This window comes from Vidua chalybeata, chromosome 29 (assembly GCF_026979565.1).
Source record: "Vidua chalybeata isolate OUT-0048 chromosome 29, bVidCha1 merged haplotype, whole genome shotgun sequence".
Lineage (NCBI taxonomy): Eukaryota > Metazoa > Chordata > Aves > Passeriformes > Viduidae > Vidua > Vidua chalybeata.
This window is the reverse complement of record NC_071558.1, coordinates 914,294-929,655: the sequence shown is the minus strand read 5'-3', so window position 1 is coordinate 929,655 and position 15,362 is coordinate 914,294. Positions and strand designations below refer to the sequence as shown.

The 15,362-nt window shown below is 57.8% G+C and overlaps 1 protein-coding gene across 1 annotated transcript; it reads right to left on the bottom strand.

Annotated features, from left to right (window-relative positions):
* Positions 1 to 2,102: 2,102 nt before the first annotated feature.
* On the bottom strand, positions 2,103 to 14,830 carry VANGL2 (VANGL planar cell polarity protein 2). Its single transcript, XM_053966806.1, has 9 exons — positions 14,762 to 14,830; positions 10,296 to 10,432; positions 8,641 to 8,902; positions 8,399 to 8,519; positions 6,310 to 6,917; positions 5,533 to 5,669; positions 5,253 to 5,388; positions 4,516 to 4,747; positions 2,103 to 3,931 (listed from the first exon to the last, which is right to left on the bottom strand). Exons 3-9 carry the CDS (start codon positions 8,709 to 8,711, stop codon positions 3,671 to 3,673), a joined length of 1,566 nt encoding a protein of 521 aa, XP_053822781.1. The 5' UTR covers positions 8,712 to 8,902; positions 10,296 to 10,432; positions 14,762 to 14,830; the 3' UTR covers positions 2,103 to 3,670.
* Positions 14,831 to 15,362: the final 532 nt, after the last annotated feature.

Genomic DNA, 15,362 nt, shown 5'->3' with positions numbered 1-15,362 from the left:
GGGGGAAAGGGAAAATTCCAGGGAAAATTTCGGGGAAAAGGGGAAAATTCCAGGTGGAAAGGGAAAATTCCAGGGAAAAGGGAAAATTCCAGGGAAAAAGGGAAAATTCAAGGGGAAAAGGGAAAGCTCCAGGGAAAAGGGGAAAATTCAAGGGAAATGGGACAAATCCGGGGGGAAAAGGGAAAAATTCTGGGGAAAAGGAGAAAATTCCCAGGGGAAAAGAGAAAATTCCAGGGAAAAGGGAATATTCCAGGGAAATGGAGAAAATTCTGGGGGGGGAAAGGGAAAATTCCAGGAAAAGGGAAAATTTCGGGGGAAAAGGGAAAATTTCGGGGGGGAAAGGGAAAATTCCAGGGGGAAAAGGGAAAATGTCGGGGGAAAAGGGAAAATTCCAGGGGAAAAAGGGAAAATTCCAGGGGAAAAAGGGGAAATTCCAGGGGAAAAAGGGGAAATTCCAGGGAAAAAGGGAAAATTCCGGGGAAAAGGGAAAATTCCAGGGGGAAAGGGAAAATTCCGGGGGAAAAGGGAAAATTCCAGGGGAAAAGGGAAAATTCCGGGGAGGACAGGGAAAATTCCAGGGGGAAAAGGGAAAATTCCAGGGGAAATGGGAAAATTCCAGAGGAAAAGGGAAAATTCCAGGGGAAAAGGGAAAATTCCGGGAGGACAGGGAAAATTCCAGGGGGAAAAGGGAAAATTCCAGGGGAAATGGGAAAATTCCAGGGGAAAAGGGAAAATTCCGGGGAGGACAGGGAAAATTCTGGGGAAAAAGGGAAAATTCCAGGGGAAATGGGAAAATTCCAGAGGAAAAGGGAAAATTCCAGGGGAAAAAGGGAAATTTCCAGGGAAAAGGGAAAATTCCAGGGGGAAAGGGAAAATTCCAGGGGAAAAAGGGAAAATTCTGGGGGAAAAGGGAAAATTCGGGGGGGAGAAGGGAAAATTCCAGGGGAAAAGGGAAAATTCGGGGGGGGGAAAGGGAATTCCTTTGGGAAAAGGACAATTCATGGGATAAAGGGACAATTCTCAGAACAAAGGAACAATTCCCAGGAAAAAGGGACAATTCCTGGGAAAAAGGGACAATTCCCGGGATAAAGGGACAATTCCCGGGAAAAAAGGGACAATTCTCAGAATAAATGGATAATTCCAGGGATAAAGTGACAATTCCCGGGATAAAGGGACAATTCCTGGGAAAAAGGGACAATTCCCGGGATAAAGGGACAATTCCTGGGAAAAAGGGACAATTCTCAGAATAAATGGATAATTCCAGGGATAAAGGGACAATTCCCGGGATAAAGGAACAATTTCTGGGATAAAGGGACAATTCCCGGGATAAAGGGACAAATCCCAGATTAAAGGGACAATTCCCGGGATAAAGGGACAATTCCAGCCTCTCCCAACTCCCGGCTCTCCTCGTCCCCAGCCGGACTCGCCCCCGGGTGGCTCCTGAGGGTCCCGGGGTGGCCCCAGTGGCTCCCAGGACCCCCTGGGGACACGAGGCCACCCCGAGGTCCCTCCGGTGTCCCCTGGGTGAGGAGCAGTGCAAGAAGTGGGATTTCATCCCAAAAATCCTCGGAATTTCTCTGCCGGGACACACGGCCCCCTCTGACGTTCTTCCCCGCGCGTTTTTGGGGCGGTTCTGGGGGATTTGGGGGTGGGGTAAGCACAAAAGGGGGTGGGCATTGACCCCAAACCCTCAGTCCCAAAAATCCCAAATTTTTGGCCCCACAGATCCCAAAATTTTGGCCCCGTAGATCCCTAAACTTTAGCGGCAAACACCCCAAATCCCCGCTCTCAGAAATCCCAAATCCCTGACCCCACAGACCCCAAATCCTTGGCCCCACAAACCCCAAACTCTTTGCCCCATAAATCCCAAATCCTTGCCCTGTGGACCCCAAATCCTTCACCCCACAGCCCCCAAGTCCCTCAGACCCCCTAACTTGACCCCATACACCCCAAATCCTTGGCCCCACAAACTCTTTGCCACACAACTCCAAAATCTGCCCCATAAATCCCAAATCCTTGCCCTGTAGACCCCAAATCCTTGACCCCACAAACCCCAAACTCTTGGCCCCACAGCCCCTAAGCCGAAACAAATTAAAAAAAAAAAAAGTCAAAACAGATTTATTTTCTTAAAAAAACAAAATTGTACAATTTTAGTTCCTCTATGAAAAAAAAATAAAATAAAAATAAAACAAAAAACCCGAAAAACAACCAAACACCAACGGAAAAAAATTCCTACCACTGCCGGAACGCTCCGATCCACTGCAAAAATCCGGGAAAATCCAAGCTTTTTTTATATATTAAAAACCATTAATTTGACATTTTACAACTTTCTACACGCATGCACAAAACTCTCGGCTCTGCGGGAAAACAAAATCCAAACCCAACCCCAAAAACGGAACCAACAAAAGGGAATTTTGATCTCCCAAAATTCCCAAATGGAATTGTGAATTCCCCACCCTCCCAGGAAGATCCATCTGCTTTTTTTTTTTTCTTTCTTTTTTTTTTTTTTCAGGAAAATGCCCCAAAATGGGCTCCCAGTTGAAATTCCCCAAAGAATTCCCCCCAAAAATTCCCCAAAAAAAAAGGGGGGATTTCCTGGAATTCGGGTAGAGGGGATGGATCCCCCCATTTTGCTACTGGTGCTTACTGGGGAAGCCTCTCCTGGCTCCAAACTCCCCCTTTTTAGTGCTTAGGACAAAATCGACCCCAAAACCCGACCCCAAAACGCCTCCCCTGGAATGAAATCCGGCGCTTCCGACCCCACGAGGGTGGAGGTGGAAGCTGGAGTGGGGGGAAAAAAAAAATAAAGGGAATAAAATTCCAAATCCATCCGTGAGGTATTTGCGACCTTAAAAACAAAACCAGAAGGAGGCAAAAAAAAGCGGTTTTTTTGCATCCCGATGGGAATTCCGTGGGATCACCACGGGGTCGCCTCGAGGGACGCTTGAGGACCTCGTTGACCTCTCCCAGGAGCTCCTCAGGGTTGTGGATCCAGGATGGCTCCAGTGGCACCGGGAAGCCCCACGGAGATGCCGCTGGAATTTGGGACACGGATCCCCTCGGGAGCAGCAAAATCCACCCAAAAAAAAACCTCCCAAAATCTCAATTCAACCTTCAACTCCTCCAAAAAAACCCACATTTCCGCTCGTTTTTCCTAAAAAACCATCGGCGGAGGCGAGGAGGACGCTCCCAAAACCTGGGATGCACCACGGGAGCTTTTCCACAGCAGCCACGGATCCTGGAGATGCTTCCAAAATCCTTCTCCTCGCCCAAGCAATTCCCTTGGGATTCCAAACGCAGCCCCGGGGCCGGGCAGTGGTTTAAGGCCAGAGCCAGGACAGATGTCCAGGAGAAAACGGACAGGAGCAGGAGGTCTGTGGGACCTGGAGCTGCTCCAGGATGCTGGTGAAGAAGGAAGTTGGGAATTCTTGGAATTAGCCCTTGAGGTACGGCTCCAACGGATCCGGGTTTTGGGAATGAGGAGGAGGAGTAGGAGGAGGAGGAGGAGAAGGGGCTCAGCCACCTCAAGAAAGGACGAGTGGTCATGATCCCAGCAAGGCGCTGGAGCCGGGAGCAGCTTTCCCGGTTTTCCGCGGCCTGGCGGCACCGGCGGAGCCAAATTCGGAGATTCGGAGCCGGAAGAATTCGGGAAAAGTCCCATCCCGGCCCATCACACCGAGGTCTCCGACTGCAGCCTCATGATGAACTTGTGCGACTTGGGGTCCACGAACTCCTCGGAGAGCTTGAAGAACGGGATCTTCTTGGTGGACACCACCAGGCTGAAGTCCTGGCGCTTCAGCACGAAGACCACGCCGTCCTTGAGGCCGTTGGTCACCGGCTCCTCGCTGACCAGCGTCCACTGCTTGGCCAGCCAGCGGTCCTTGTGGTACTGGATGGTGGGACCGGCCGTCAGGTACCGCTCCAGGAAGGCCTTGGGAAAGGGGAAGGACACGGGAACGTCACCTCCACGCGGCTCGGCCCAGGTTTTGGTTTTGGACGGGAAAAACGGCCCCGTGGTGCTGCTCTGGGGGTTTTTGGGGGTGGATCCTGGGATTGTCCAGGTTGGGAAAGAGCTCCGAGGTCATGGAGTCTCAGCTGAGGCCAATCCCCACCTGCTCACCCAGAATTCCAGGAATTCCTTGGACACCTCCAGGGGTGGCCACTCCAACCCTCCCTGAGCCCCTTCCAAGGCCTTTCCAGGAGGAATTTTCCCAAATTTCCCACCCTGGCACAGCTCGAGGCCGTTCCCTCTTGTCCTGTCCCTGTTCCCTGGGATCAGATCCCAAATGCCCCCTGGCAGATCCCAAATTCCCCCTGGATCCCCCTTTTCTCCAGGCTGAGCCCCCCCCAGGTCCCTCAGGATCCTCCATTCCCTTCTCCAGCTGCTCCAGCCCCGTTCCCAGTTCCCCACGAGAAGAACCCAACCCCACATCGCTCCAACTCCTCGTTTTCCAGACGGGACGATCCCAAATGGGATAAAACCCACCCAAATCCCATTCGGACGACCGCACCCACCTTGGGGGTCATGTCGTGGGTGATGCAGAACTCCAGGTGCTGCAGGATGCTCTCCATGGTGTGGTAGGGCTGCTGCTTGGTGGTCCTCAGGTACTTCTGCATGGCCCGGGCCATGGAGGCGAAGATGGCCTGGGCGGCCTCGCGCGGGTCCATGATCTCCCGCGGGTTCTTCTGGTCCTCCTCCTGCAGCCGCTTGATGTGGGTGAAGGCCTCTTCCACCGCCACCACCAGCCTGACGGGAGAGATGGAAAACCCCGTGGATTTGGGATGGAAACCCCATGGATTTAGGATGGAAACTCCGTGGATTTAGGATTGAAAACCCTTTGGATTTGGGATGGAAAAAACTGTGGATTTGGGATGGAAACTCCCTTGGATTTGGGATGGAAACTCCCTTGGATTTAGGATTGAAAACCCCTTGGATTTGGGATGGAAAACCCCGTGGATTTAGGATGGAAACTGCCTTGGATTTGGGATGGAAACTCCCTTGGATTTGGGATGGGAAACCCCTTGGATCGAGGATGGAAATCCCTTGGATCCGGGATGGAAATCTTGGACCTGGTGGGATTTACTCAAATGGATGAAGGAACCCAAGCTTCAACCAACTTGGTTGAAGATCCATCCAAACAACCGCCCTTGGGATGAGCCGGGATTGTCCCGGAAGCTCCCCACCCACGGAGAACCTGGAAGGAGCCCACCACGGCGTTCCCGACGCGGGGAATCCGCAGATTTCTCCGCACCTGGCGCGGCGTTTCCGCACCCGGCGCTCGTGCTCGGCCTCCTCGTAGTAGAACTCGTTGTGGCTGTTGTCGCGCCGCCGCGCCGCCGCCGCGATCACTGCCCGCGACTGCCCCGTGGAGTTGTTGGTGGAGTTCTCTGCGGGGCCGTCCGGACCAGGGGTGAGCTCGGAGAAAGCACCCGGAGCTCCCCCAAAAAAATTCCAGAGAGGAACACAGGGACGGGGATGGAGAAACGGGAGGAGAAGGAGAGGAGAGGCCAAGGGAAAAGGGGGAATCTCACCCTCGCCGAGGGAATAGACCTTAAAGCCGGACATTTTCTTGGAAAGGACGGATTTTGGAAGGTTGAGGAGGGCGGGGTTGTAGACCGGGAAGTCGTGGTAGTAATTCTCCAGGATCCACACGGCCGCTCGCTGGATGCTGCGGGGGGAACACCGGGAATGTGGGGCACGGAGAGAGCAGGGAATGTGTGAGGGGGACACACACCGAGGGACAGGAGGGGCTGGAACGGAATTCCCGGGAAAAAACGTGGCTGCCCCATTCCTGGAAGTGCCCAAGGTCAGGTTGGAGCCACCTGGGATGGTGGGAAGTGTCCCTGCCCATGGATCTTTAAGGTCCTTCCAGCCCAAACCGTTCCATGATTCCATCAATTCCCAGAGAAAAAAGCTCCAGGATCACCGAGTCTGAGCAGTGGCCGAGCCCCGCTTGGTCATCGAGAGGAATCTCCAGGAATTCCTCGGACACCGCTCCAACCCTCCCTGGTCAGCCCCTTCCAAGGCCTGGCTGCCCTTTCCAGGAGGGATTTTCCCAAATTTCCCACCCTGGCACAGCTCGAGGCCGTTCCCTCTTGTCCTGAGTCTGTTCCCAGCGATCAGATCCCAAACCCCCCCTCGGAGGAACCCAAAATCCCCTTGGATCCCCCTTTCCTCCAGGCTGATCCCTTCCAGCTCCCTCAGAACTTCTCCACGCTGCCCCTCACCACCTTTTCCATGAAAAAAAAAAAACCAAAAAAACATTCCCACCATGGGAACGCCCACCCCGCCACCGGAGCCGCCCCCACCTGAGGTGGCCGACGTTGTAGAAGCGGCTGGCGCCGTCGGCCGAGCGCACGGCCTTGAGCGTGAACTGGGGCTGGAGCTGCCGCAGCTCCAGCAGCACCACGGCCAGGTAGTGGACGAAGAGCAGAGCGTCCACCAGGGAGACGGCGAACTGCACCACGCCGCGGTAGTTGCGGTCCCGCGAGTCCAAGATCCGCACGCCGTAAAAAAGCCAGTAGGACACGACCAGCAGGAAAACCAGCACCATGAGCAGGGCGCGGAAGACGAAGACGCGCGGGAAGAAGGCTTTGGGGCGGCGGAAGAACAAGGCCCAGCTGCCCAGCAGGAGGATGAGGAGTTTGAAGGCCACGGAGATGAAGAGCCCCTCGCAGGGCGTCCCGCAGGGCTCCAGCTCCTCCCGCCACAGCAGCTGCGGGAGGAGGAGGAAGGCCAAGGGCGTGAGGAAGGCCAGGAGCGCCAGGGCCACGCCCAGGGCCACGCCCAGGTGGCGGGAGCAGTCCAGGTGGGCGCTGTCCTCCATGTCCTTGGTGATGCGCGTGAGGTCATCGTGGGAGATGCTGTGCTCCGACGTCCCCGTCACCACCGTGGTGGTCTCGCCCCAGTTGTCGTCCTGGGGAGGGGACAGGGGACATTTCAAGGAGTGGCTCTGTGTCCCACCTGTCCCAGGTGACCACCTCACCTCCAGGACCTCCCACCCACCACGGCTCCATACCAGGAATTGTCACCCTGGGGAGGTGACAGGGACAGGGGACATTCCAAGGGGTGGTTCCCGAACTCCTTCATTCCCAGAGGAGCATTCCCTGCTCCAAACCCCCCTCCAGCACCTCCCACCCGCGACACCTCCGAGCCAGGAGTGTCCCCGCCGTCACCCTGGGGAGGACACAGGGCACATTCCGAGGGGTGGCCCCACATTCCTGCAATCCCAGAGGGACGTTCCCAAACCCCCATCCCACCTCCACGCCGGGAGCGCTCCCCGGAGCCATCGCCCTCCTCAGGGTGGCAGAACCTCAGCCTGGGACTGCGAGAGCGGCGATTCCGCTGGGAATTTTCCCTCTGGGAAAGCTCCGGCTCCGGCAGGAGCAGCTTTGGGATGGGGAAGCTCCCGGATTTCCTGGCAAACCCCCCCGGCTGGCAGGGCCAGAAGGAACATGCCCGGCACGCCCCCGCACCGCTGCCCGCGCCGGCAAGGCTGGGAATGGTTGGGAATTGTTGGGAATTGTCAGGAATTGTCGGGAATGGCTCCGGACAGGCCCTTCCCTGCTCCAGAACCCACTCTCCCAGCCAGAGAGGTGCCAAAAATCCTGGATTCCTTCCCAGCTGGATTCCTTCCCACACTCCGTGGGTGTCTTTCCCTCATCCTGCTTTTGGGCACTTGGACATTACTGGAATTTGGGATTATTTTTCTGTTTCAGAACTTTCCCCACAAATTTCTGCCGGAAAACCGAGAAATTCCTCCCTGTGAGGGCGCCTGGCACAGGTTTTTCCACGGATCCCCCACCCCTGGAAGTGCCCAATCCCAGCTCGGAGCACCCTGGGATAGTGGGAGGCGTCCCTGCCCATGGGATGATCCTCAAGGCTCCTTCCAACCAATTCCAGGGCTCCATGAATTTCATTCCAAAGGGCAAAGCAGAGCCTGGGGCTTTCCAGCGGGACGGGAAGGGCGGCTTCAGGAGCCCCATTCCCAGGAAAAGCCGCCGGAGAGGGAACATGAAAAGCGCCGGAGCCGCCGGCGTGGGCGGACTGGGAGAGGATGAAAGGCCGGGGTCGGGCTCCGCGGAGCCCGGAGGAATTCCAGAATTCAGGAACGAGGGACACCAGGGGTGGGACAGCCTCCCCTGTTCCATCCGGGCGGGAATTTGGGGCAAATCTTCGAGGTTTGGCTCTGTCGGGATTGTATCCCGGGGGCGTTTTCCAGCCCTGGCTTTTCCCGAGGCGCCGCCGGAGCCGCCGTGTCTCCTTTCATTTTCTCGTTTTCTCGTTTTCCCGGGACCGGCCCGACCGGCCGGACCGCTCCGCCGGGAAATTCCGCCGGGAAGCTCCCGGAGCCCGCTGGGATCCCACCCTCGGGGTTCCAGCCCTTTCCCCGCTCACCCTCTCGTCCCCCCGCGTGGATTCGTTGTCCAGCAAAGGCTCTCCCGGCGCTTGGATCGTCACCGATTTGTCCCCGCGCGTCCCATCCCGGCTTTTGGAGCGGTGCCGCTCCCGCCGATCCCTGGGAAAAGCGGGAAAAGTGGGAAAAATGGGGGGAAAAAGGGGGGAAAAGTGGGGTTGGGACACCCACCGGGAGGGGGGCACCCACAAAATGTGGGGATGGGGAATCCGGGTTGCCTCACCTGTGCTTGCGGGAGCTGCGGGAGTGGCCGGATTTGTAGGAATATCCGGAATACTGCGACTCGTTATCCATGGCGTCGGAGCGCCGGGCTTTGTGCCGCTCCAGGATGTGGGATTTGGGTTTTCCCGGGAGAGCGGCCAGGGCCTCCTTCAGCGGGGGCTTCTTCAGGCCCAGGGGCACCTTCAGGAAGTCGACCGTGACCTTGAGGGGCTCAATTTTGTCACCTTGGGGTGGCCTCGCTCAGGAGAAAAGGACGCGCCCACCTGCGGGGACAGCCGGGGGCGTCACTGGGGCCGGCCCAGTTCGGCCCAGTATGGCCCAGTAAGGGGGGAAGGGTCCCAGAGCCCCTCCCGACCCTGCATCCCAAATGGGAAATGGGGCCGGGAAAGGGAATTTGGGGTCGGGAGGGGAGAGGGAATTTGGGATGGGCAGGGAAAGGGAATTTGGGGTCAGGAGGGGAGAGGGAATTTGGGATGGGCAGGGAAAGGGGATTTGGGGTCGGGAGGGGAGAGGGAATTTGGGATGGGCAGGGAAAGGGGATTTGGGGTCGGGAGGGAATTTGGGATGGGCAGGGAAGGGGGATTTGGTGTCTGGAGGGAATTTGGGATGGGCAGGGAAGGGGGATTTGGGGTCGGGAGGGAATTTGGGATGGGCAGGGAAAGGGGATTTGGGGTCGGGAGGGAATTTGGGATGGGCAGGGAAAGGGGATTTGGGGTCGGGAGGGGAGAGGGAATTTAGGATCTGGGGCTTCCTCCCCCTTGGGAATCTGGGAATGCTGGATTCCGCTGGGGTGATCCCGCCAAGCCTTTTCCCGAGGGTTTTGGGGGAATCTGGACACCCCAGTCCCGCAGTTTGGGAGGCCCCAGCTGCCTCTGGGAGCTGTCCCAACTTCCTGGTTCCCATGGAAATCCCATTCCCACCAAATCAACCCCAAAAAACCCTCGGGCCCCTTTTCCAAGGCCCCGGGAAAGGGGGAGAAGGGGTCAAGGAGGCGAAAAAAATTCCTTTGTCCGGAATTCCGGATGATCCCACACGGATCTCCATGGAAACCGAGGCCTTTCCCCGCTCCCGCCGTTGTCCGGGAGACGGGAATGGGGCCGGGAGACACTGGGGGTCCCAGTATGGCCCAGTAAGCCCAGTAATGGATGGATCCCGTCCCAGTAACCCCAGTAAGGGCTGGATCCTTCCCAATACGGCCCAGTAACCCCAGTAAGAGCCACGGACTGGGGGTTCCAGTAGCCCCAGTAAGAGATGGATACTGGGGGCCCCAGTATGTCCCAGTATCCCCAGTAATGGGTTGATCCCATCCCAGTAACCCCAGTAATGGATGGATCCCATCCCAGTATCCCCAGTAATGGGTGGATCCCGTCCCAGTAACCCCAGTAATGGATGGATCCTGTCCCAGTATGTCCCAGTATCCCCAGTAATGGGATGGATCCTGTCCCAGTATGTCCCAGTATCCCCAGTAATGGGATGGATCCTGTCCCAGTATGTCCCAGTATCCCCAGTAATGGGATGGATCCTGTCCCAGTATGTCCCAGTAACCCCAGTAATGGATGGATCCTGTCCCAGTATGTCCCAGTAACCCCAGTAATGGATGGATCCTGTCCCAGTATCCCCAGTTATCCCAGCAGGAGCTGTCCCGGGCTCACTCACCGGGCGGCTCTGGCGGCGGCGGCTCCGTCCCGGCGCTCACCGAGGCCTTTGGAGCGTCCGGAGCCTCCGGAGGGGCCGGCATCGGACACGGGCCGGGCATGGGGGGCTGCTCACGGCACGGGGGGGCCGCCCTGGAGCTGCGAGAGCCAAACAACGGGAATTCGGGAGCTTTTCCCAAATTCCTGAACCCCGGTAATTCCCAAATCCCGCCAGTTCCCAAATTCAATATCCAAATCCAATTCCCGAACCCTGCCACTTCCTGAACCCTGCCAATTCCCAAATCCAATTCCCAAATCCCACCAATTCCCAAATCCCACCAATTCCCAAATTCTGCCAGTTCTCAAATCCAATTCCCAAATCCAGTTCCCAAATCCCACCAATTCCCAAATCCCACCAATTCCCAAATTCTGCCAGTTCACAAATCCAATTCCCAAATCCAGTTCCCAAATCCTGCCAATTCCCAAATCCCACCAATTCCCAAATTCTGCCAGTTCTCAAATCCAATTCCCAAATCCAGTTCCCAAATCCCGCCAATTCCCAAATCCCACCAATTCCCGAATCCTGACAATTCCCAAATCCAGTTCCCAAATCCCACCAATTTCCAAATCCTGCCAGTTCCCAAATTCAATTCCCAAATCCTACCAATTCCCAAATTCTGCCAGTTCCCAAATCCAATTCCCAAATCCAGTTCCCAAATCCCACCAATTCCCAAATTCTGCCAGTTCCCAAATCCAATTCCCAAATCCAGTTCCCAAATCCCACCAATTCCCAAATCCCACCAATTCCCAAATCCCGCCAGTTCCCAAATCCAATTCCCAAATCCAATTCCCAAATCCCACCAATTCCCAAATTCCGCCTGTTCCCAAATCCAGTTCCCAAATCCAATTCCCAAATCCAATTCTCAAATCCCGCCAGTTCCCAAATCCATTTCCAGAATCCTGCCAATTCCCAAATCCCGTGAATTCCAAAATCCCACCAGTTCCCAAATCCAATTCCCAAACGCGCCAATTCCCGAATCCCGGCGCTTGGGGATTCCTTGGGAGCACCGTGGAGAAGCGATTGCACATCCCACCCCAGGCATCCCAAAATTTTGGGGAATCATCATCCTGAATGATCAGCTGGGATAAATTTGGGATTTTTCAGAAATCCTGGGGTTTTCCATGAATCCCGGGATTTTCCAGGTATTCCGAGGTCTCTTGGGCCCAGCTTGTGGATTCAGCCAAAATAAATCCGGGATTTTCCAGGAACCCAGGAGTTCGCCAGGTATTATCCCCATCCCAGCAGTTTTCCAAAGGGAATTTGGGAATTCCAGCAGGAATCCGGGATCCAGGAGCTCCTCATTGTCTCATTCCAGCAGGAACAAAAAAGGATTTTTCTTGGAATCTTTTCCAGCAGAGCCGGTTCCACAGCCCTGGAAAAGTCAGGAATGGATTCCCGGACTCTGGGAGACGCCGGGAGCCAGAGTCGGATGCAAAAGAGGAGGAGGAGGAAAATTCCCATTTTTTAATCCAGGGATGATCAAAGCTCCCAAAAAATCCCCCCAAGGCCGGAGAGGCTTCACCATTCCCAACATCTTCAAGTCCAGGCTGGAATTTTTCCCGGGATGGGACTCAGGATCAAAGTCTTGAACCTCAAATCCAACGTTTGGGATTCAAATATTCCCAAAAGAGCAAAAATAATTAAAAATAAAAAATAGATCCAAGAGTTTCCAGATGAAAAAGGTTCTTCCCAACGGCTCCAGAGGGAGAATTCCAAGAGGAAAATCCGTTCCTTCCCGATCCGGGGTTCTGGGAAAGCTGGGAATTAATTTTCCTGGGAAAAATCCCACTTGGAGAGGGAGAATCCGGTGGATGAAGGATCCGGAATTCCATCTGGGAGGAATCAGGGAGGGTTGGGAATGGGGTGGGAGCATCCCAAGGCTCCTTTGCAAGGAGAATCCAACTCCAGGATCCAGTTGGGAATCTGGGATGTGCTTCCAAAGGGAGTGAGAATCCTGGGATTGTCCAGGCTGGGAAAGATCTCCGAGGTCACCGAGTCCGAGCTGGGATGGATCAACATCCGAATTCCAGGAATTCCCTCCAGGGATGGGGATCCAACTCTCCCCGAGCGCTGCTTCCCAACCCTTTTTCCATGGAAAAATCATCCCAAATTTCCAGCCCTGGCACAGCTCAAGGCCGTTCCCTCTTGTCCTGCCCCATTCCCTGGGATCAGATCCCAAATCCCCCCTGGCAGATCCCAAATCCTCCCCTGGATTCCCCCTTTCTCTGGGATCACCCCCCAGGTCCCTCAGGATCCTCCGTTCCCTTTTCCAGCTGCTCCAGCCCCGTTCCCATCCATGGAATTTCCCACTTCCCTTCCCAGTCCCTTTTTCCGTGAGGATCCAAGAGCACTGCAGCACCTGGAAAACCGAATCCCAGAGCTGGAGGGTCCTGGAATCCCAAATTCCCAGCAAAAAATTCCTGGGGATGCTGGAATTCCCACTCCACATCTCTAAATTCCCCCATCCCAAATTCCTGGGGCGTGCTCAGGAGTCCCTGGAGAAATCCCAGCTCCCCGTCCTTTCCAACAATCCCAAGGACACCCCAAAGCCGCTTCCTGGTGGCTCCATGGGATTTGGGAAGGACGATCCCAGAAATCCGCGTCCTCGCTCGGAATTCTGACATTTTCTCCAGGAGAAACCCCAAAATCCGAAATTCCTGCCCCAAAAGCACCCCTGGATCGCTCAGGGTTGGGGTTTTGGATCCGTGAGAACTCTTCTCCAGCAGCTCCTGATCCTTTGGGATGCCCCCAGTCCATTATCCATATCCTGGATGCCGGAAAAGTGGCGCAGGGATGGGATGCGGGCGGGATCCAGAACGCTGGGTTGTTTTCATCCACATCCAGGGATCCTGCAGGGCAGCAGGGCTGAAACTCCGTGGATTTGGGGCAGTGCTGACCGGAATTCTGAGCCGGGAATTCTCAAATCCCTTCCCAGGATCCTCTTCCCGAGCATCCCGGCTGGACAATAAATCCATAAAAGCTCCGCGGCGCTTGGAAAACTCATCCCAAATCCCGAATGAAGCCGGATCTGCGACCTCGGGGCTGCTCCCTCCGGCCCCATTGTCTGCCGGGAGCCAGGGAAAAACAAGGAACCGTCCCATGGGATCATTCCAAAGGCTGGGATGTCCCCAGCCCCTCTGGAATCCTGGGGGGACACACGGGGTGACCTCGACCCCCAAGCGGCCGCCCCCAGGTCCCCCTCTCCGGCCCCCGCCTGTTAATTGTTGATTGTTCATTAATTAAATCATCCGAGCTTCACAAAGCCCCTGGAAAATCCTCGGGATCCCGTCTGACTCCCAGCCCGACCCTCGAATTTCTGGGATGGAGCCGGAGAAGATCTTCTCTCCCAGGAGGAAACCTGAATGATTCCGAAATCTCCTTTCTTTTTTTTTTGGGTGTGTTTTGATTTCTTTTTGTTGTTCTGTTGCGTTTTCACCTCCGCCCGCGGGGAGGGGGGGGAAAGGATCCCAAAGGAAAAAATCATCCCCGGCCGGGCTCCGGGAACTCCCCGGGGCTCCAGGGCGGGGAACCGGCTCGGGATCCGGCCGGGGCTGTCCCGGAGCCGGGGGGCACCGGGCACGCCCGGCCCAGGGACCTCCGGGACACCGGGCAGGGCCTGGGGACAGCGGCGGATGCTGGGGGACAGCGGGGGACACGGGGGGGGACACGGGGGAGAGAGGGGGACACGGGGGACACCCCGCCCCAGGGACCCCCGGGACGGTCCCGCCGCGCCCGGGCAGCGGCGAGGGGATGGGGACAGCGGGGGGACACCCCGGGATCACCCCGCAGGTGACGGGGACACGGGGGACACCCCGCAGGTGATGGGGGGGACACACTGGGGACACCGGGGGGACACCCCGAGGACACCGGGGGACACGCCGAGGACACCGGGGGACACCCCGAGTGTGACGGGGACACCGGGAATACCCCGGGGACACCACGCAGGTGATGGGGGAACACACCGGGGACACCCCGAGGGTAACGGGGACACCGGGGACACACCGGGGACACCGCGGGGACGCCCCGCAGGTGCCCCCAGGATGGGCACAAAGCGCTCCGAGGCCGCCGCGCCGCCGCCGCCGCCGGGGGGGTTCAGCGGGTCCCGGGGGTCGCACCGCGCCCCGAGGAGGCTCCAGCGGAGCCCCGCAGCCCCGGCGGGGTCCCCGAGAGTGTCCCCGAGGGGGTCCCGGGGGGTCTCACCGCCCCCTCCCCAGCCGGGACCCCCCGGCCCCAGCGCCGGGCTCGGGGCTCTCGCAGCCGCCGCCAGCCCAGGAAAAGCCGCGGCTCCCGGGGCCCTTCCCGCAGGGAGCGCGCCCGGCGCGGCCCCGGCGCGGCCCCGCTCCCCTCCCAGCCCCGGGGCCGGTTCGGCATCCCGGGATGCCCCCGGGAGCGGCCCGAACCCCCCCCCCCGTTCCCCCCGCACTCACCATCGCCGCCGCACCTTTGTGCGCGTCCCCCCGCACCGAAACCCCGGCGGCGGCGGCGGCGGCGGCGGCGGAGGAGGAGGGGAGGAGGAGGAGGAGGAGGAGGAGGAGGAGGAGGAGGAGGAGGAAGAGGAGGAGGAGGCGGAGGAAACCCCGGCTCCCCCCGGAGCCCCCCCGCCCCCGGCCCCGGAGCCCCCCCGCCCCCGCTCCCGCCCATTGTCTGCGCTGCGCGCTCCCGGCGCCGCCGCGGGGCCATTGTTTGGGGCGGGGGGGGACACCCGGGGACCCCCCCCGCACTCCCGGGACCACCGCCCCCGACGCCCAGAGAACCCCCGAACTCCGGGGACCCCCCCGACGCTCAGCGACCCCCCCGCAGGCCGGGGGGATTTGGGATGAGGATGCGCTTTTTTGGGGGAGGGGCGTTTTTTGAGGAGGGCCCCCCTTTTTTGAGGCGTTTTTTGGGGAAGAATCCCCGTTTCTTGGGGGCCATGAGGGTTGAGCCCCCACCTCCTGTCCCACCCCCCGGCGTGGGTTCTCAGCCCCCCAGAATTGCCCCCAAGGGGTCTCAGCCCACGGTGGGGGCACAGCCCAGCTGCTCCCACCT